Source organism: Chionomys nivalis, chromosome 1 (genome assembly GCF_950005125.1).
Source record: "Chionomys nivalis chromosome 1, mChiNiv1.1, whole genome shotgun sequence".
In the NCBI taxonomy this organism is placed as follows: Eukaryota; Metazoa; Chordata; class Mammalia; order Rodentia; family Cricetidae; genus Chionomys; species Chionomys nivalis.
The window spans coordinates 30314863-30335821 of NC_080086.1; the positions used below are offsets into that span (position 1 = coordinate 30314863).

At 40.4% G+C, this 20959-nt stretch overlaps 1 protein-coding gene across 9 annotated transcripts in view; it reads left to right on the top strand.

Moving 5' to 3' along the window:
• Erc1 (ELKS/RAB6-interacting/CAST family member 1) overlaps positions 1–20959 on the top strand; it is a 365559-nt gene that overhangs the window by 70123 nt on the left and 274477 nt on the right. For 5 of the 9 annotated variants that reach the window (XM_057764045.1, XM_057764072.1, XM_057764088.1 and 2 more), the window contains exons 4-6: positions 11065–11139; positions 16534–16689; positions 18015–18098. In XM_057764045.1, the coding sequence (XP_057620028.1) occupies positions 11065–11139; positions 16534–16689; positions 18015–18098 (315 nt within the window). The remainder of the gene's footprint in view (positions 1–11064; positions 11140–16533; positions 16690–18014; positions 18099–20959) is intronic. The other 4 variants (XM_057764063.1, XM_057764081.1, XM_057764105.1 and 1 more) reach the window with 1 other exon arrangement.

The following is a 20959-nucleotide window of genomic DNA, read 5'->3' on the forward strand; positions in this document are numbered from 1 at the left end:
TATGATTGTCAATATCTTGGTGGAAGATATTGAAGTTGGCTGTGGAATTTAAAGAAAATCTTTTTTCCTGTGTGTACAAAGCATTGCAACTCAATTATATATTTAAGACCTTTTTGCCTCTTTTTGTGTTGTTTTTGTTTGTTTGTTTGTTTGTATTGTTTTGCTTTTTGAGAAGGGTTCTGGCGAGTTGTGTCAATTCATACCAGGCTACATGTTCTTGTAATGACTTAAACATTCTATTTGGATGTTTATTTTGTTTCCTATAATGTTTTAATTCAGATCTTGTTAATACAGATTTTCTCCTGTTAGGGTTTATAAAAATGTTTGAGGTTAAAAGTGATAATAGCTATATAGATTCTAGGCTGTGAATTTTGAATTTTCGGCTAGCATATTTGACAAGTGCCTGTGAGCTTTCTTGCCAGTTTTAAGTTGTAAGAATAAAAAAGGAATAGAGATGTATAGAGAAACAGCCATTGGACTGGGGATGTATCTTAGTTGATTTAAATCTTAGCACTGCATAAACCCCTGGGAGGTGGAGGCAGCAGGCTTAGGTATACAAAGGTCAGTTGTGTCTACATAGGGAATTTAAGGCTACCCTGGTCTATATGAGATCTTGCCTCATAATACAAGATAACAGAAGCAACAATAGTTAATAGGAGGAATTAGAATGAAAAATAATCCCAATATTAATGTTTGATGTTTTGTAGTGATTTTGGAAAATGAGAACAGTACATACCTTGCTTATTCAGGTATTTCCTACTACTTTTGTTTTTTCTTTAAAATTTATTTATTTTTGGTGATGGCGCACGCCTTTAATCCCAGCACTCGGGAGGCAGAGGCAGGCGGATCTCTGTGAGTTCGAGGCCAGCCTGGTCTACAAGAGCTAGTTCCAGGACAGGAACCAAAAAGCTACGGAGAAACCCTGTCTCGAAAAATCAAAAAAAAAATTATTTTTTACTTTATGTGCATTGGAATTTTGCCTGCATGTATGTCTGTATGAGGGTGTCGAATCCCCTGGAACTGGAGTTACAGACAGTTGTGAGCTGCCATATGGGTGCTGGGAATTGAACACTGGTCCTCAAAGAGCCGCCAGTATTTTAACCACTGAGCCATCTCTGCAGCCCCTATTCTTGTTTTTTAAATTGTGTCTCTTTGCTCACATTTCCACTTTGTCAAGAAGATAGGTTTTCTCAGTATGAAGTAGCTGCCAGAGATGGAAAAGGGCTGTGGGCCCCCACTGTTCATCACTGGATGAGAGGCGGTAGCAAACAGGTAGTTATGAGCCTTTCTGTTTCCTTTCCCTTCATTTCCGTCTCTTCTGTGAATGCAGTACAATAATCTAGAACTTGTGTGGATGATTGACTCTGTGAGGGGACTGCACAAACATTTGGCCTAAGAGCATTGAGAGCTGAAACCCGAAATTTGAAAAAAGAGAAACATCAGACTTTTAAGTGCTACTTTCAGTCATAAATGCTACTTTCTTTCCGTCATGTTGATTAAAATCAGCAAATGGCATTCGGGATTGGACTTAAGGCCTTGCACATCCTAGACAAAGGGCTGTACTGTTGAATTGATATACATTATTCTTATAATTATTATTTTATGGTTATGGAGATTGAACCTAGAGTCTAATGCATGCCAGGCAAGTGCTGTACCATCGAGCTAATTCTCCAGCTTATTTCTTTTAAATGAAAGAATCCACTGAAGAAAAGGAACATAAATTGTTCCTAATTTGTTTTCAAATTTCAGGTTACCCATTCTTTGATAAATTACAGCAGATAACATATTTCTTATTTACACTAGAAACTGTGATGTTAGTAAAAATTCAAATAATTCAATCCATTATTTCTGTTGGAAGCTTCACCCAGCTTCTGGCATCCATATTCCATATCTGGGCTGTTCTGATGGAAGCTCCACTCCAAGCCCCCTCCCCCATCTCTTTCCAAACCCTGCTGCATTTCAGAAAGCCCACCAAAGGATGACCCCTCCACCAGAGATGCTCAAGACCACTCCCACAGGGTACTTAAACTGCCCCCCAGAAAACAGACACGTAGTTTTCAGGTCTTCCTTTCCCATCTCCTCTCTGGAGGACTGGAAAATCATCCGGGCGTGTTTTATTCATTAAACCTGGGCTGTTTCTAATTTGGTTTGATTTGGTCTGGTTTGGATTGCTGCTTTGGCGGAGAGACTTACTGGGGTGTAAGAACTTTTAACATAATTCTATCCATGTGTATTTATATAAACTACCCATATTTATTAAAATTAAAATATATATCTATTTAAAGGATAGTTTCACCGGTAGACAGGCTGTTGTAATAAAAGCGGCAGGGCTGCGTCCCCGGCACCCGGCCGCCCACATGGCTAGCTTATGCCCCGAAATAATTACACGGAAACTGTATTCTTTTAATCACTGCCTGGCCCATTAGTTCCAACCTCTTATTGGCTAGCTCTTACATATTGATCTAACCCATTTCTAATATTCTGTGTAGCCCATGAGCTGGCTTACCAGAGAAGATCTTAACCTGCGTCTGTCTGGAGAGGGAGAATCATGGCGACTCCTTACTCAGCTTCTTTCTCCCAGCATTCTGTTCTGTCTACTCCGCCTACCTAATTTTCTGTCCTATTAAAGGGGCCAAGGCAGTTTCTTTATTACTTAACCAATGAAACAACAGATAGAAAGATGACCCACCTCCATCATTTCCCCTTTTTCTGTTTAAACAAAAAATGGCTTTCACTTTAACATAGTAAGATTACATATAACAAAATAGTTATCAAGCAAGAATTACAGTTACAATATTTATATCTATTTTATCTTTTATCATAATTAAGGAAAACTATAACTATAACTAACCATTCTTCAACTCCATCAAAGACTCCAGAAGGATATAATATTACCTAAGCAAACAAGAAATCCAAAGTTCTAGAAATGACAGAGACATCTCACTGCCTGACAGTCACCCAAAGTTCTTTTGTACCATTGGGGCATCCATCTTCAGCCTTCAGGCCCATAGTATCCAGCAGACATTTTCATCAAGCAGGAAATTCCAAAGACAGTTCAGTCACTTTTTGTTGTGTCCTGCAGAATGTCTTGCAGACTCTTTCATGAGTCAGGAACCCCGAAAATCCATCTCACCTTTAGGCAAGTTCAGCAGTCCTTTTTCTGCAGGTTCTCTGTGTCCAGTTTATGCAACAGTCCAGGCAAGAGTAGTTTCTTGCCCAAATGGCTATCAAACTCCATAAGGAGCCTCTTTAATGCCCATCTTCCTCTTGAAGTAGATTGGTGCTGCCAGGAGCAGACGTGTCTCATTATCATGAAAAGCCCTAAGTTATTAAAACATTAAATGCCATGTTCTGTAGTCTTTGAAAGATATGAAGAATGCCTATCTAATTGAAATATATCTCTATATATCTAGAAAATCTAACTAACATGACTACAAGCTTGACTATTATTGATGATTATCCATTAACAACCTATATTTCCTATTTTACATTACATTTTTAAATGAACTACATAATCACAATACCTTAATCAATATCAGAAATACATATACACATAACAAAATTGACTTTATAATCCATACCAATGCAAATTATTTATATCTATATCATATCCCCCTTTAAATGTAAAAGAACATTTATAAACCATATTTGGGAACATGGGCGCAGTTTTTCTCTCCAAACTGCTTCCTGCTGAATGGGGGCGCTGTTATTCAGATCTTTCATGGTGTAACCTGTGTGTCAGGGTCATCTTGGTTGGCAGTTGAGTGAAGTAATTTTCTGAAGGTGTTCATAGCAACCTTTCAGGAGGGCGTGGTCTATCATACCATATCGGGATAGACGCAATCCATAGAGTCTCATCCTCTGTGAAAACAAAAGAAGACCCTCTCCAAAGCATCATATCCTTAGACCCATATTCTGAAATCATAATACCCTTATATCCATTCTGGTTTAGCTTGGCAGCCCATATAATGAAATGTCTCTCTGCACTTAGCTCCTTTACAGTCAAAACTTTTAAAGAAAACACAACAATACAAAGAATCCAGACTCTCTGTGAATTTTCCATTTTTACGTGGCTTATTTTTCTTTATTTCTTTTAATCTATAACTATCTGTACTCTGTCTCTTTAAGGACTTTATCCCCCTTTTTTAAGGGCATTAACTTTATTCTCTCTATATATGTATTTTTTCTCTCTCAAGCCTACGTACATTCATCCTACACTGTGACCCATAGAGGTCTTTTATGTCTGAATCTGTTTTATTGTGAATCTGTAATTTTTTTTTTTCCAGGAGCATTTCTTAAAATGTTAAGCAGTTCTTAAAAACGTAAGTTGCACCATGTAGGGGTAATACGGTACCACCTGTGTCCAGCTCAGTTTAAACCTTAACTGCGCTGTTATTATGGTAATTACGGTAGTTCCTGCCTGAGACCAGCAGAGTTTAGCATGGCGGAGTTGAGCCGCTCCTGCCTCAGAGCCATTTGGTGTCCCTGAGCCACACACAGTTCCAGGCACAAAGCAGTCCACATTGCCATCAAGCAAGCTGTAGCACTTTACTCCAAATGTTCCATTCAAAAGCTCTGTCTCCCACAGGAGCCAGACAGATATCGCAATGGCGGCACAGCTCAGAAAGCCGGCATTTTAAAACAGCCAGTTTTTTCCTGCTACTGAGTCAGGACAATTTCTTTGCAGCACGCAACCCAGAAACAGCAAAAAGCTGTCTTAAATTCTCTCTGTGTCCTTTTTAAGCCCTCTCAGGTTTTACGTGGAGTTCATTAGCACGTTGGGTGCCACTCTGTAGTAATTGGAGCGGCCGGGCTGCGTCCCCGGCACCCGGCCGCCCACATGGCTTAGCTTTATGCCCCGAAATAATTACACGGAAACTGTATTCTTTTAATCACTGCCTGGCTCATTAGTTCCAGCCTCTTACTGGCTAGCTCTTACATATTGATCTAACCCATTTCTAATATTCTGTGTAGCCCATGAGCTGGCTTACCAGAGAAGATCTTAACCTGCGTCTGTCTGGAGAGGGAGAATCATGGCGACTCCTTACTCAGCTTCTTTCTCCCAGCATTCTGTTCTGTCTACTCCGCCTACCTAATTTTCTGTCCTATTAAAGGGGCCAAGGCAGTTTCTTTATTACTTAACCAATGAAACAACAGATAGAAAGATGACCCACCTCCATCAACAGGCAGGCTTTGAACTCAGATTCTCCTGCCTCTTGAGTGTTGAAGTTAGAGGCATGAGCCACCATGCCCAGCTCGTACCCATAATTTATTTTTCTTTGCCCTCTTCTCGCCTTATTCCACCCCCTCTTTCCTCTTTTCTTTTCCAATTTCTTTCTCTTCCCCTATCCCCTTTCCCTTCTCCCCTTGGCCCTCTCTTCCTTTCCTCTGACCCTCTCCTTTCTTTGCCCCTTCCCCCCTTCTTTCTCCCTTCCCTCCCCCGTTTTCTCTTTTCTTTCCTCTCCCCCTCCCTTCTTCTCCCCTCTTTTTTTCTGTCCTTTTTCCTCCCATCTTTCTTCTCTCCCTGTCGTCTGCCCTTCCCCTTTCTTCCGCTTTCCTTCGCTTGTCTTTCCCTTTCCTGCCCTGACTCCTGTTCTTTGTCATGTTCTGTCCGGTTTCTCCATATAGTCCAGTCAAATTCTCCATACTCTTGTCTCTTGTCTCAGCTTCCTTACTGCTGGAATTACATCATCATGCCCAAGTCCAGGGTGTGTGTGAGTGTGTGTGTGTGTGAATGTGTTTGTATTGTGTTGTGTATGTGTATTTATAAAAGCCAGTCTCAGGTATTGTTCCTCGGGAGCTGTAGCCTTCTTTTCTCTCTCTCTCTCTCTCTCTCTCTCTCTCTCTCTCTCTCTCTCTCTCTCTCTCTCTCCCTCTCCCTCTCTCCCTCTCGTTGGTTTGTTTGTTTGTTTGTTTTTGACGGGTTTCTCTTTGTAGCCCTGGTTGTTCTGGCACTCACTCTGTGTAGACCAGGCTGGCCTCAAACAGAGATCCGCCTGCCTCTGCCTCCTGAGTACTGGGATTAAAGGTGTGAGCCACCATACCCAGCTTCTTTGTCTTTTGAGAAAGCTTCTCACTGAACTGGACTTGCCTAGCTGGCTAGAATCATATGGATTCTGGGGATCTCACTTGGATCCTTATGCTCGCAGGAACACTGTACCACCTGAGCTGTCTCCAGTGCCCAAGTTGTATATTATTTACATGATTTTCTTTTACATGCTTTTACATGTACGTGTGTTTACATTTCAGCCAATAGGGATGAAATGAAGTGAACAAATAGTACGTTCGTCTTCTTACACGTGTTTGAATAGTAATTTATTTCTATTTCCAGAGCTTCGCCCATTATTTGCAGGGTATGAGCCAGAGGCTTATTATGCTCAGTGGGAACAGGAAGATTGTCAGCCCTGAATGCAAGATGTGTTTACAGTGAGGTTTAACATAAAGGCCCGAGATTAGAAATTTGCTGAGAGGCTTTCGGATAGCTCCTCCATAGGAAAGCTTTGTGCTTATGAGTGAGCCAGAGTGCAGTCTAGCCATTCCTTATTATGCATGCAGAAAGATCTTTAAAATTCACATAGTTTTGTTTTTCTTTACTTTCCTTTGCCTACATGCTAGGGGCTAAAAATAAAAATATAATAGTTTACCATAGAATGGAGCATTTTAAAGTTACTGTTTGGAATTAGGTAATGGGGAAGAGATTTTATTAAATTAGTTGAACACCTAATTTAATGAAATTTAATTGTGAAGTATTTCAAAGAAATTCAACTTAAGTATCTTGAAGGACAGAAGCACTAAGTAATAAATGTAAGTATAGATTTTATTTTATTTTTATGTGAAAATTGTTTACAGTTAGTGTAGTTCATTTTGTTTATAGAATCAAAAATCTTACAGTTATTTGTTGAGCAAACATCATTAGAAGGCTCTACTGTGTACTCAATGAGCACCTTGTGTACAGTGTGGGGAACAGATTTATGGTGAACAAACTATTGCTCATGTGTTTGTTTTAATGCAGTGGAAGATTAATCTGGACTGAATAGATGAACTTAATAGATTCTAAAAGTTGAAGACATAATATAGAGAGTGCAGTAAATCAGGGCTGGGGATGTAGCTCAGTGGAAGATTCATTGCTTAACATATGCAAGTCCCTGAGGTTAACTCCAGCACCTCAGAATAGTAGTATAAACAGTTATGCAGCTTAAAGAATTGTGAGGTATGTTTTCTTCCCACCTGCACCTGAAAGGGAACTTTAATAGTCACCCAGAGCTCCCATGTAACATCACTGTCAGAGACTCTTTCCTTCTATAACAACGTGATCTTGATTTTTTTTTTTTTTGGTTACTCATTTTTTTTTTTTACTAAATTTACTATGTTTATATTACTAATATTAAAACATTATTACACTTATCTATGTTCTGCGGGACTCTCTGACAGATGATGAGTGTCGCAACTCAGCCCTCCCCCCAGGCCCTGGGGAGAAACACACCCACTGAGTCGGGAGTCTGGCAAAGCAGGAACTCATTTAATGGTATCAAGCAGGGACTGATATAGGGTTGTGATGGGGGTGGAGAAGCCTGGGGTGGGCCAAGTATGACTGAAGTATAGTGACGATATGAGGTTTTATAGTCTCTCAAGAAAACATGTCATCTGAGCAGCCTTGACAGGTGTGGTAGTTTGACTGTGATTGGCCTCCATAATCTCACAGGGAGTGCACTATTAGGAGGTGTGGCTTTATTGGTGTGGCCATGGCCTTGTTGGAGGAAGTGTGCCACTGTGCGGGTAGGCTTTGAGATTTCGTATGCTTAGGATACTGCCCAGTGAGTCAGTCAACTTCCTGTTGCCTGAAAGATGTAGGACTCTGAGGTTTTCCTCCAGCACCGTGTTTGTCTGCATGCCATGTTCCCCACCATCCTGATAGTGAACTGAACCTCTGAAAGTGTAAGTGAACCCCTCAATTAAATGTTTTCCTTATAATAGTTGCCGTGATCATGGTGTCTCTTCACTGTAATAGAAATCTAATGAAATCAAGAGTGTGGGAGTGATTAGATTAACTTGGTTTTTTTTTGAGACAGGGCTTCTCAAAAAAGAAAAAAAAACCCCTGACTGTCTCTAAACTCACTCTGTAGGCCAGGCTGGCCTTAAACTCAGAGATTTGCCTGCTTCAGCCTCCTGATTGCTGAGATTAAAGGCATGTGCCACCACCACTTGCTGATCAACTTGGTTTTTAAAGAAGTTCTATTGAGAACGTGCAGTAAGGGAGGCAAAATGTAGGAAGTTGTTAATGAAAGGTGTGGCATGTGCACCTCTGCCTGGCTAGATTTTGGTATGTTTTGAAGGGACATCTAAGTGGATTTTCTGCCTTTGGCTTATGGGAGACTAGAAAGTGTGAATGTCCGCATGTGGTACAGGTTTTGAATGCTGTTGGAGTCTAGTTTTGGGAACATAGCCTTTTGCCTTAGTTAGGTTTCTATTGCTGGGAAGTGACACCATGACCATGGCAACTCTTATAAAGGAAGACATTTGATTGGGACTGGTCCACAATTCAGCGGTTTGGTCCATTGTCATCATGGTGGGACATGGTATGCAAGCAGGCTGACATGGTGCTGAAAAGAGAGCCAAGTGTTCTACTTCCGAATCTGAAGGCAACAGAAAGAGTAAACCAGTGGATCGGGCGTGGGCATCTGAAACCTCAAAGCCCACTGCCAGGGACATGCTTCCTCCAACAAGGCTGTGCATACTCCAGCAAGGCCACACTTCCTAGTAGTGCCATTCCCTATGAGCCTGTGGGGGCCATTTTCATTCAAACCACCACACTTTTGAAATGTTTGTTACCTATGTTGTGATTGTCTACTTGGATACTTAAAGTTAGTAGAAAGAGTAGTGTATATAATAAAGACTGAGTCTGTCTCCCTCTAAGTGCTTGAGCCAGAGCCTTTTCAGGTTGTGGGGTTTTTTGGAGTTTGGAATATTTTCATAGACTTTAGCAGTTGGGCATTTCTAAGCTAAAACTGAAACCAGAAGTGCACTAAAAAATTAGAGTATAGTGTGGAAAACTTTTTGAAAGGGTTTTTGTACTGTAAGAATTTTTTTTTAAGATTTATTTATTTATTATGTATACACTGTTCTTTATGCATGTGTGTCTACAGACCAGAAGAGGGCACCAGATCTCATTACAGATGGTTGTGAGCCACCATGTGGTTGCTGGGAATTGTACTCAGTGCTCTTAACCTCTGAGCCATCTCTCCAGCCCATTCTGTAAGAATTTTAAGAGAAGTTAGTCTATGAGCTTCCTCATCAGGCAACAGTGAGTAAGTTAGGTGAAAAGACATAACCAAAATCATGGTCATTTTCATTATTTTTAACGTTGTTCGTATGGAGTATTGCACTCTGTCCTCCTATCTAGGGTTGTCTCAGGTTTATTAGTAATTATTGTCTGAGGTTGTCTAGAACTTCTGAGTGATCCTTGAAGACTGTTAATATTCTCCATCACTACCAACTTGTTTATTTATTTTAAACCAGGCTGGTATCAAACTTACAGAGATCTGCCTGCCTCTATTTCCCTTCATGACTTGTTTAGCCTGCTTTCTTATAGAACCCAGGAACACCAGCCTGGTGTGGCCCCATCCAAATGGGCTGGGCCCTTCTACATCAATCACTTAAGAAAATGCCCTATACCAGTGGTTCTCAACCTGCAGGTACCAACCCCTTTTTGGAGGTTCATGACCCTTTCATAGGGGTTGCATATCAGATATTTATATTATGATTCATAACAGTAGCAAAATTACAGTTATGAAATAGCAACGAAATAATTTTATGGTTGGGGTCATCACAACATGAGGAACTGTGCTAAATGGTTTCAGTGTTAGGAAGATTGAAAACCATTGCCCTTTAGGCTTCCCTACAGCCTGATCTAATGGAGGTATTTTCTCAATTGAGGTTCTCTTATCTGCACTGACCTTAGCTTATGTCAAGTAGGCATAAAACTAGCCAGCACAACTGACCCCTTGTTAGCTTGGCATCCAGACACACACATCACTGTTCACCCCCAAGAGCACACATTAATAGAGATAGCACAATGTACATCATTTTACAAACTTAGGTTCTCCAGCTATAAAAATTCAAATACTTTAAAAGTTCAGTCTTTTCATTGTATCCAGTCTCTTTTAAAAACGAGTGCCGGAACTAAAGTCATGTGCCACCATGTCTGGCCTCATTCCTTCCTATCTTAAACTCATTAAACATTGGATTAAAAAAGAAAGCTGTCATGACATTTTCTGATTTTGAGCTACTTGGAAACTTGTCTAAGAGACCTTTTCTTTGTCCCTGGAGTCGCACTGGAGGCGTTCATCATAGGAAGTGAGGCACTTGGTGCTCTAGAGGTGGATGCTGCAGTTAACAGATAACGTCATAGCTCTGTGCATAGCAGGCTGGTGGTGATGGCCTTTATTTCTTCTTTTTAAAAAGGGTCCTTTTCAGCACACACATTTAATCCCAGCACTTGGACACAGAGGCAGGTGAAACTCTGTGAGTTTGAGGCTAGCTTAGTTTCCAGAGTGAATTCCAGGGCAACCAGAGCCATATAGAGACACCCTGTCTTAAAAAACTAAACAAACAAAAAGGGGGGTCTTTCCTAATCCCCCTTTAGATCATTTGTAATTTTAGTTTCATGTCTTACCGATGTGTCAACCTAGTGATGTGTGGTAGTTTCTTGTATTGTAGCTGTTGGTATTATTATGACTAATTTTAAACAACTAGTTGTTCAGAACCAGGAATCCTTCAGAGTGTATGTTGAATCAGTTGGAATGCACTCTGGATTCCCTGATCCACAGGTCAAGGTCTGTGACAAAGAAAGGGTCCACTTACCACAATTGTTAGCTTAGTTATTTTTAACATCTCCCAAGAATACCAGAACTTGGGAGGCAAAGGCTGAGGATCTGGTGGATCTTTGAGTTCAAGGCCAGTCAGGTATACATCGTGAGCTCCAGGCCAGCCAGAGCTACAAAGTGAGACCAAAATATGGCATGAACATAGGAAGGCAGCCACTGACTCCCTTCTGCTTCTGTTTAGGAGATGCACCGGAGATTTGAGAATGCCCCTGATTCTGCCAAAACAAAAGCCTTGCAAACCGTCATTGAGATGAAGGTAAGTGAGAATCTCATGAAGAATCTTGGGGTCACCTTTCATTCTTAAATGGGTAGCCTCCTTGCACGGGTAGGGAGTTACGGTATTATACTTTGCTCAATTGGAAGATCGAGAGGAAACTGTAAGTCTAATGAAAGAGCACCTTAACAGGATTTTCAGTTTCTTTTCAGTTGTTGGACATAATTCAAATGAAAAGAGTTGTCTAGCATTTCTTTAAATCAAATGTCAGATTTCTTAGAGAAGAGAGGAGATTATTAGGCAAGAAGAAGGAAACCTTGTCAGGAGGGAGGGTGATAAGAAAAGTAATGGGGGTAAACAGGATCAAATTATGTTCATACATGTACAAAATGGCACAATAAGGCTGGTTATTTTATGTAATTAACATATGCCAATGAAAAGAGGAATTATGGAGAGCAAACTTCTTGGTCTGCAGAGATAACTATCAGTAAAATGTTTGCTGGGTACTTGAGCTGGATCCCTAGAATCTATGTAGAAAAGCTGAGCTTGTAGGCACACGCTTATGACTTCAGTACTGGGGAGATAGCAGCAGGGAGGGAGCTCCCTGGGACTTGCTGGCTGACCAGCCTCGCCTACTTGGTAGGCTCCAGGCAAGTGAGGCACTTTGTCTCATAAAACAGGGTGGATAGTGCCTAAGGAGCAACATTGGAGCTTGTCTTTTGGTCTTTACAGGCATACATAGGTATGTCACCCACATGAACATGCTTGCCCAATGCATGCACGCACAGAGAGAGAGAGGGAGAGAGAGGGAGAGAGAGAGAGAGGGAGGGAGGGAGGGAGGGAGGGAGAGAGAGAGAGAGAGAGAGAGAGAGAGAGAAAACTTAATGTTAGGATCCCATAATTCTCTTAAAGTTGATAAGCCAACATTTTTGTTGTTGTTGTGTTGTTTTCTTTTGGAGACAGGGTTTCTCTGTGTAGCCTTGGCTGTCCTGAAACTAACTCCCTTTGTAGACCAGGCTGGCCTTGAATTCACAGAGATCCGCCTGCCTCTGCCTCCCAAGTGCTGGGATTATAGCCACCACTATCTGGTATACTTCCTTTATTTTTAGGAACAAAATTTGCCAAAACCTAAGTCTCAGTAATCACCATTTTCCAGTTGTGTCTTTAGTAAGAGCTGTGCTGTAAGAAGGAAGTTTATAGCTCACCTTGTACCTTAGAGCACCCTGCAGGTGCCATTGCTAGGGATAGCCATTGTTCAGTATGCAGTATAAGTGCTCCATGCCTAATTCCACTTTTCATATATATTTGATGCTGGATATTATTAAAAGTGATGCATTTTAACTGCTTAAGGACATTCTTTAAGATTTTAGTTACTTATCTTTTTCTTCATTGCCAGTTTATCCCCTAAAGAATGTCGTGACTACTACTGTTACTGCCACTGTCCTGACTTGTGCTCAGGCACTGGCACCTTTGTCCATTGTTTCTTCTCAGTGCAGTTGTCAACACATTGGACAGATCCAATGATAACTGTAAGATTATTGCAAAAATAGCTTTAGCCCTGTAGACTCTCTGTCTAGAGGACCCCCGAATTGAAAAGATAGTATTTTGAAAAACTGCTTTAGACTAGCCATTAGAAATGTCTAGGAGTTTTAAGAGTTTGCTTTCTGAGTTAAACTTCTTTGATTTAAAAATCTAGCTACATCTTATCAGATATGTGACAAAAAGAAAGTTCCTAACCTCTCTATGGCTTTCTCAGATTTATTAAAAAAAAGTCTGTTAATTCAGTGGTTAATTTGATGTTTATTGGTTAAAACATGTAAAATGCTTTGGACAGGGCCTTGCACATAGCTAACAACTGATGTTAGGTGGTGTTGCTAGTATTTTTACTAGACACATGGTCTTCTGATTTCTTTGTTGTGACAAGCTGGCTTAGTATAGTTCACAGTTGCAGAAAAGTCAGAGGCAGAAACTTGAGACAACTGGTCACATTGTATCTGTAGCCAAGAGCAGAGAGAAGTAAATGACACTATTGCAGTCTGCTGGCTTGTTGTCTCCAGCTTTCTTCTATGTTGTACAGTTTAGGGCTCAATGCCTGAATTGGTGCCACCCAGGTTCAGGGTGAGTCTCCCATCCCACCTCAATGCAATCCATACAGTCTCTGCACAGGCTGATCTGATCTAGATAATTCCTCATTAAGACTCTTTCCAGGTGATTCTTGGTTGTAGCCTGTTGCTATTTAAAATTAACCATCACATATGGTCCTCCTTTCCTTTTCTTGTGTCCTAGGCTGGTTTTGAACTTTGCTTTATTATAGGCATGTGCTACCATATCTCTGCTTTATGTTCTTTCTTAGAAAAGCTCATTTAGTTCTACCTGCTTTCTTTAACTTCTTTATACTACATAAGAGGCTTGGTTTGTATTATAATACACTTGTGTGTGTGTGTGTGTGTGTGTGTGTGTTCATCTGTTTTTGAGCTAAGGTCTCAGTTTAGCCTTGGCTGGCAACGATACAATTTGACTGACAATGATAAAACTTTGCTCATAGTATGTGTATTTTCTTTTTCAGTAGGGTAAGGAGTTACCAAACGAAATTTAAATTACTAGTTTTTGGGCTCTTTAACAAACTTGACTATAGCTGGGCGGTGGTGGCGCACGCCTTTAATCCCAGCACTCGGGAGGCAGAGGCAGGTGGATCTCTGGGAGTTCGAGACCAGCCTGGTCTACAAGAGCTAGTTCCAGGACAGGCACCAAAGCTACAGAGAAACCCTGTCTCGAAAAACCAAAAAAAAAAAAAAAAAAAAACAAACAAAAAAAAAAACAAACCAAACTTGACTATAATCTTATGAGGCCTTTGGAATGGTTTAATTTTGTGGCTTTCCCTTAGTCACACAACATAGTTTATTTGTGCATGTTATTTCCTGATTCCTTTTTGGTGTCTAAGGATAAAACACATGTTTACACATGGTTTTGTGTTTGTTTGTTTGTTTGTTTTAAACTCTCCAGCTCACAGATCAGGGATATGTAATTTTGTTAATTGGCAGTGGTGGGCATATTTTAAGTTTTGCCAAGCTTGTATTGTAAAATGAGATTTTGTCAACAAGAAGGGTCAGGTAGATGCTATGTTGGTTATTTTTCTCATTGCTAGAACAGCACACCTGGCAAAAGTAACTTAAAAAAGGATGGGTTTATTTTGGATGTGGCTTGAGGGTAGAGTCCATGGGGTGAGATGAGGCAATAGGAGTGTGAGGCATCTGATCAACTTGTGTTCACAGTTAGGATGCAGAGAGATATGAGTGTTGCTGCCCCACTGGCTTTTTCCTTTTTTATTTTTATTTTTATTTTTGTTTCCTCTATGGTCCTGAGAATAGTGGTTTTTAAATTTTTTTTTAAATACAGCCTTTTCTCTTTTTACATAGCTATTCCTGTTCCCACTCCCTCCCCTTCTCCTGTTTTACCCTTTCCCCCATCCCACCCCCCATCTACACCTCATAAAGGGTAAGGCTTTCCATGGGGAGTCACAAAGTCAGACATGTCATTTCAAGGCAGACCAAGGCCCTCCCCCTATATCTAGTCTGAGCAAGGTATCCCTCCAGAGAGAACATGCTCCAAGACGCCAGTTCAAGCACTAGGGATAAATCCTGGTCCCACTGCCAATGGCCACACAGACTGCCCAAGCCTCACAACTCTCTCCCACATTTAGTGGGGCTTTTGGTCCTATACAGGTCTCCCCTCCCTCCCGCTATTTGTTCAGAGTCAGTGGGCTCTCATTAACTCAGGTCAGCTTTTTCTGTGGGTATCACAACTCAGACCCAGATAGACTAACATGGTATGTACTCACTCATAAGTGGATATTAGACCTAAAGCAAAGAATAACCAGCTTATATATAGTCCATGATTCCAGAGAAGCTAGGTAACAAGGAGAACCCTAAGAGAGACATATGGGGATCCCCTGGGAGGGGAAACAGACAAGATCTCCTGAGAAAATTGGAAGTGTGTGGGTAGAGAAGGGAGGGGGGAAGGGGAGAAGAGGGGAGGGAGGAAGAGAACATGAGGGTACAGGATACTCAAGAAAGGGTAAGGACAGAGAGGGAGAGAAATGAAAGAGATGTCTTGATTGAGGGAACCATTAAGGGTCTAGTGAGAAACATGGCACTAGAGGAATTCCCAGGAATCCACAAGGATGACCCCAGCTAAGACCCTAAGCAACAGTGGAGAGGATGCCTGAACTGGCCTTGCCCTGTGGTCAGACTGATGACCACCTTAATTGTCATCATAGAACCTTCATCCAGCGACTGATGGAAGCAGATCCACAGCGAAGCCCTGGACCGAGCTTCTGGAGACCAGTCCAAGAGAGGGAAGAGTGATAATATGAGCAGAGGGGCTTTCTCCTTTTCATTTAGCTCTGGACTCTTGCTCATGTGATGGTGCCACTCTCCCATCTTTTTTTTTTTTTTTTTTTTTGGTTTTTCGAGACAGGGTTTCTCTTTGGCTTTGGAGCCTGTTCTGGAACTAGCTCTGTAGACCAGGCTGGTCTCGAACTCACAGAGATCCGCCTGCCTCTGCCTCCCGAGTGCTGGAATTAAAGGCGTGTGCCACCATCGCCCGGCTTCAAGCTTTATTCTTTTCTTTTAGTGGCAGAAACACGTTCCCCACCCAGAGGTCACTAAATAAAGTAGTGAAATATTACAATAGAAAAGGTTTTATGGTCAGTTTTACAGTTTTTCCACCACTAGAAATTTGTTGATCATAAAAGTGCAGAGAACCTTTAACCATTTTCTGTTGTTTCTGCCTGTTTGGTCAATTCTGTCTGCTTGAGTTGAAAGTGTCTGTAACTGGAGGGAGGAAGAGGAACAGCCATGCTGTGGGGATGTGTCCTCCTCCTTCCACATGCTGCAGCAGGTTTTCAGAGACCCAGTCACTCAACTACTTTTAATCTTTGTAAACAGTTTAACACCTAACTGTTGTAGGATATTTTACTTTTGTTTTTTTGAGGGGCCCACCACCAGCTCCCAAATAAATCACACACAGATGTTAGTGCCTGGCCTTAACTTGGCTTGTTTCTTGCCAGCTTTTCTTATCTTAAATTATCCCGATTACCTTTTGCCTTTGAGAGGGCTTTTATCTTTCTGTATTTTTGTATACCTTTCTTTTCTTCTTTCTCAGTGGCTTGCTTTGTAGCTGTGTGACTGGCCCCTGATGTCCTCCTCGCCTGTTCTCTCTCCTCCCAGATTTCTCCTTGTATTTATGATCTCTGCTTGTTAGACCTACCTATCCTTGCTCCCGACTTGCTATTGGCCGTTCATTTCTTTGTTAGAACCGTCATGTGTTTTAGACAGACACAGTAACACAGCTTCACAGAGTTAAACAAATGCAGTGTAAACAAAAGTGACACCTGAAAATAATATTCCCCAACACTTAACTCTTCCATGTTCCTAGGATTCAAAAATTTCTTCCATGGAGCGTGGACTCCGAGACCTGGAAGAGGAAATTCAGATGCTGAAATCAAATGGGGCTTTGAGCACTGAAGAGCGAGAGGAAGAGATGAAACAGATGGAGGTGTATAGGAGCCACTCCAAATTCATGAAGAATAAGGTACGGAATGGATACTTCAGTTCCTAGACGCTTTAAATTTATGCATACTTTTCCATGTTAGTGATTGCAAAGATCTACTTTATGCTTTATTAGATTTTAGAGGAGTGTTCCCCCCACCCCCACTTAGAAACTTCCCAGAGTTAAGGTCAGAATGACTGGTATCATTTAGTTATTGTAGGCTTTTATTTAAATAAGAATTGTTTGATGTGACTAAGGACATGTTATTGTTTACCTTTTTGTTCTGTAAGTCCTTCTGAAATGATTTGATGGAACTTTGTTCAACCCAATTGTTCTTGGAGTGTGAGAGTTCATTCTCTACCCCTTCTTGGGAGATAGTTTAAATCAAATCCCTGAAAGTTGTTTTTTTTTTGTTTTTTTTTCCAAAACAAGTTAAATGTTTCCCCTTTAAACAAGTTCCAAGATGGAAAGGCCTTTGCTTTCTCAGTTAGGGGAGTTCATTTGCTCCCGGGTTTGCTGCTTCCTGTGTGCTCTCAGGCATGTGTGCAGTAGGGCGGTCAGTACTGAGGCCTATCAGTGTGGTTTAAAATCAGATCCAAAAGTCATTTATTTTGATTCTATAAACTATTTAAATAAAATTGAAGAATTTAATTTATTGGGATATCAATTTTATTGTGGTTCAATTAAAAATGATTTATTGTCAAAGTTTGGACATAGTGGCACATGCCTGCAGTCCCAGCACTTGGTAGACAGAGACAGCTGGACTGGTCTACATAGTGAGTTCCAGGCTAGCCAGGGCTACACAGTGAGGCCCTGTCTCAAAACAAACAAATGTGCAAATAAATAATTTTAACAATGAAAATTTAGCTAGAAAAATCTTAACTCACTGCATTTCCCAAATGTATAGAGCGACTGTATTCTTCAGTTTCTCACAATTGAAAACTGAAACATTCTCCGTATTTGACTGTCAAGGAATACAGGTGTGACTCTCTACCCTGTTTAGGCTTTTTGTTGTATATCTGGCATATATCTGTAGAATTTTCATCTATTGCTAAAGAGTCTGTTATTGATTATTTATGCCAATTATGTGCTAATTTTAATGCTAAAAAATTGATGTGCTCAACTATTTGTTAGCTTGGATTTTCTCCATGATTTTAAGGACAAAATATACCATATTAAAATCTATATTATACTTCCTTTTTGCTGACCAGCACATTCTAGTTCATTTAAAAAAAGTTTGAAATAGAAACAGATTCAATTATTTTATGTAAGTTATTGTTATTTCAGAGGTCACTGTGGCTCAAAATCAGATAATTTGAAGTCCTAAGTTGGCACATGAGTGAAAAACAATAACAATGTCGTGACAGGTAGAACAACTGAAGGAGGAACTAAGTTCGAAAGAGGCTCAAGGGGAGGAGCTGAAAAAGAGAGCGGCTGGTCTTCAGTCTGAGGTCTTTGCAGTAAGATTTACCTCTCTGTGTGCAGTGATCCCACAGTGGGACCCTGCTGGCTCTGGCTTCTGGGTGGCTTACACTTTCGTTCTCTCTATGGATGGCAGCTCTGCCCATTCTTAGCACTAACCAGCCTGCTCTGCTCTTTTGACTGACCTTTGTTCACAGTTTGACCCATATGTCACTTGTGCACACTGAGTCCACATGGATTCTGGGAGCCCTACACCTGGTTCTTTATTGTTTTGCTGTTCTGTGGATGGTATCTCAAAACTCCCATTCCTCATTCCCTTGTTGAGTAGATGTACACTGATTTATATGAATGGCCTTTCCCTCCATTCTTTTAGGTACAGGAATATGCAGACATCTCTAGGCCTATCGCCTACAACTTACCTCCATTTGAAATTCTTGAGAAAAGTACTTTAACTACATGGAGACATTAAGTTCTCATTAGGAGATTTTGCAGCAAATGTTATTTTCTTTAGGACAGATGTATAGAGAGTAAATAGCTATTTAAATTTACCTGGGAGTTTAGAATTAGTGTGATGTTTTTTAAATTACTAAAACTGCATTTCAAACCATTCTAATAGATAATAATAAAATAACCATGACCTGTATACTTACTAGAAGCATCTATGGTGATCAGCACCAATTTACAGAGGAGAAAGCTCAGGTAACAGACAATGCCCAGTGAACCACAGCTCATAAGGGGTAGGGTTTGATTGACACCAGCTATCCTGTTTTAGAGTTTACTTGTAATTTCTTCACTATTTTGTTTGTATTGTCCATACACATCTTTTTCAAAATGTCAAAGATGAGTGAAAAAACTACCCTTGGGAAGAATTGTGGACTAAAATTTGAATGCAGTATTAAAAATAAATTTTGATAATTTGTTATGCTGCTTCCTATTTATAGCTACTTTGTATTGTAGGTTAAAAAGTAAAATACTATGTTTGGAAAAGATCTAATTTGGATTATGGTATTAACTATATGTTATCTGGAGGAGGAATTGGTATATAACTTCCTTTTTTTCTTAGCGACTATTTTTCATTTATGTGTATCAGACAGCAGGCCAAGTACATTATTTTATTGAATTCCTAAGCAGTATGAGGCTTTGGTATAATTTCTCCATTGCCAGTTAGAAAGCCACGATGTAGAGAAGAATAACATTACTGATCTCTTTAGCAACTAACTGCTACCATGTGCTCCTCACCTAGTTTTCTCTCCTGGGTGTTCCAGATAGAAGATTTGTACTTCTAAATTTTTCTTTTGTTTAAAATGTTTTCTTCTTTTTCTCAGTCTCTAAGGGTCTGTATAGCAGCATGTAAAGCTCGTTAAGTAGTGCACACAGTAAGGAAACAGCAGTCCTGTGCAGAACTGAAATCTCTCTCCGTATGTATGTGTGCATTTTAGAATTTTGAGAAAGACCTTATTATGTAGGTTAGTCATCAAACCTCTGATTCTGCCTCAGCCTCCTTAGCATTGAGGTTTTTGGGTGTGTACCTCCATGCCTGGCTTCTGTTTATTTTTAACTCATGTTTAGAAATATCCAGAGATTTGGATACCTTTGAACTGTAGTTCTTTCCTGAGAAAGTAGTAACACTTTGAATATTCTGGGCATTTATTTATAGAATAAATACATTTTTAGTTCAATCTATATATTACAGATGGAATAATGCTAATATGTATTTTTGTTGTTGGTAAAAGGATAGCATGATCGGGAGGCAGAGGCAGGTGGATCTCTGTGAGTTCGAGACCAGCCTGGTCTACAAGAGCTAGTTCCAGGACAGGCTCCAAAACCACAGAGAAACCCAGTCTCGAAAAACCAAAAAAAAAAAAAAAAAGATAGCATGAGTATCCTTACATATTTATAGTTTTCATGTGTATAGAAAAATGCTTGCCTTATTGAAAGAGAAGACTAAATTATTTTTAGTGCTTCTTAAAAGTATAATTGTTTTTTCCCTCCCTCCCTCTTTCCCTCCTTCCCCACTTCCCTCCTTCCCTCTCTCCCTTCTTCCCTCCCTCTCTTCTCCTATCTTGTTGTTGTTTTCCTGGGGAGATCAAATGCAGGGTCTTGTACATGCTAGGAAACAACTCTTCTGTTGTGGTATGTTCCCAAATTAAAAGTCTGATTTTAAGGTAAACTCTAGTTCTTCCTGTGAAATTTCTTAAAAAGCTTTCTCTTGTTACCTAAGATTGGTGTAGTAAAATACTTTAGAGATGCTCAGTTTTCTAAAACTCCAGAACTTAGCTTCATCTGCCATGAAAATTTCTGACGTACTGTATGTCTGCCAGTAGCTAATCTGTCATGTACTTATTTTCTGGACGGTAGACCTAATAATATAAACTCAGAAAATGTCATAAGACAGCTTTCTTTTTTAATCTTTATTTAAAGTTTCAAAATAGGAAAGAAGGTGGCTGGGCATAGTAGTGCACATCTTTAATCTCAGCACTTGGGAGGCAGAAGCAGATGGATCTCTGAGTTTGAGGCCAGCCTGGTCTGTATAGTGAGTTTTAGACAACCAGGGCTACACAGAGAAACCCTGTCTTAGGAACAAGGCTGGCTAAGAAGACTGAGTGAATAAGGACACTTGCTGTGTCAGTATGAGTGTTTCAGTCTCCAGAAGTCATGTCTGTATCCTAATGCTACAGGGACATGAACACAGGAGGGTTTCTAGGGTTGGTTAGCTTCAGCTTCAGTGAGAGAACCAGTCTCAAGGGAGCAAGGCAGAAGTGGATAGATGGATATCCAGCATTGGATTCTGTATAAATATAACACTGTACACATTTACTGTCCTCATTGGCTGTTGACCTGTAATCCTAACATTTAGGAGATAGAAGCAGTAAGAACAGGAGTTCAAGAC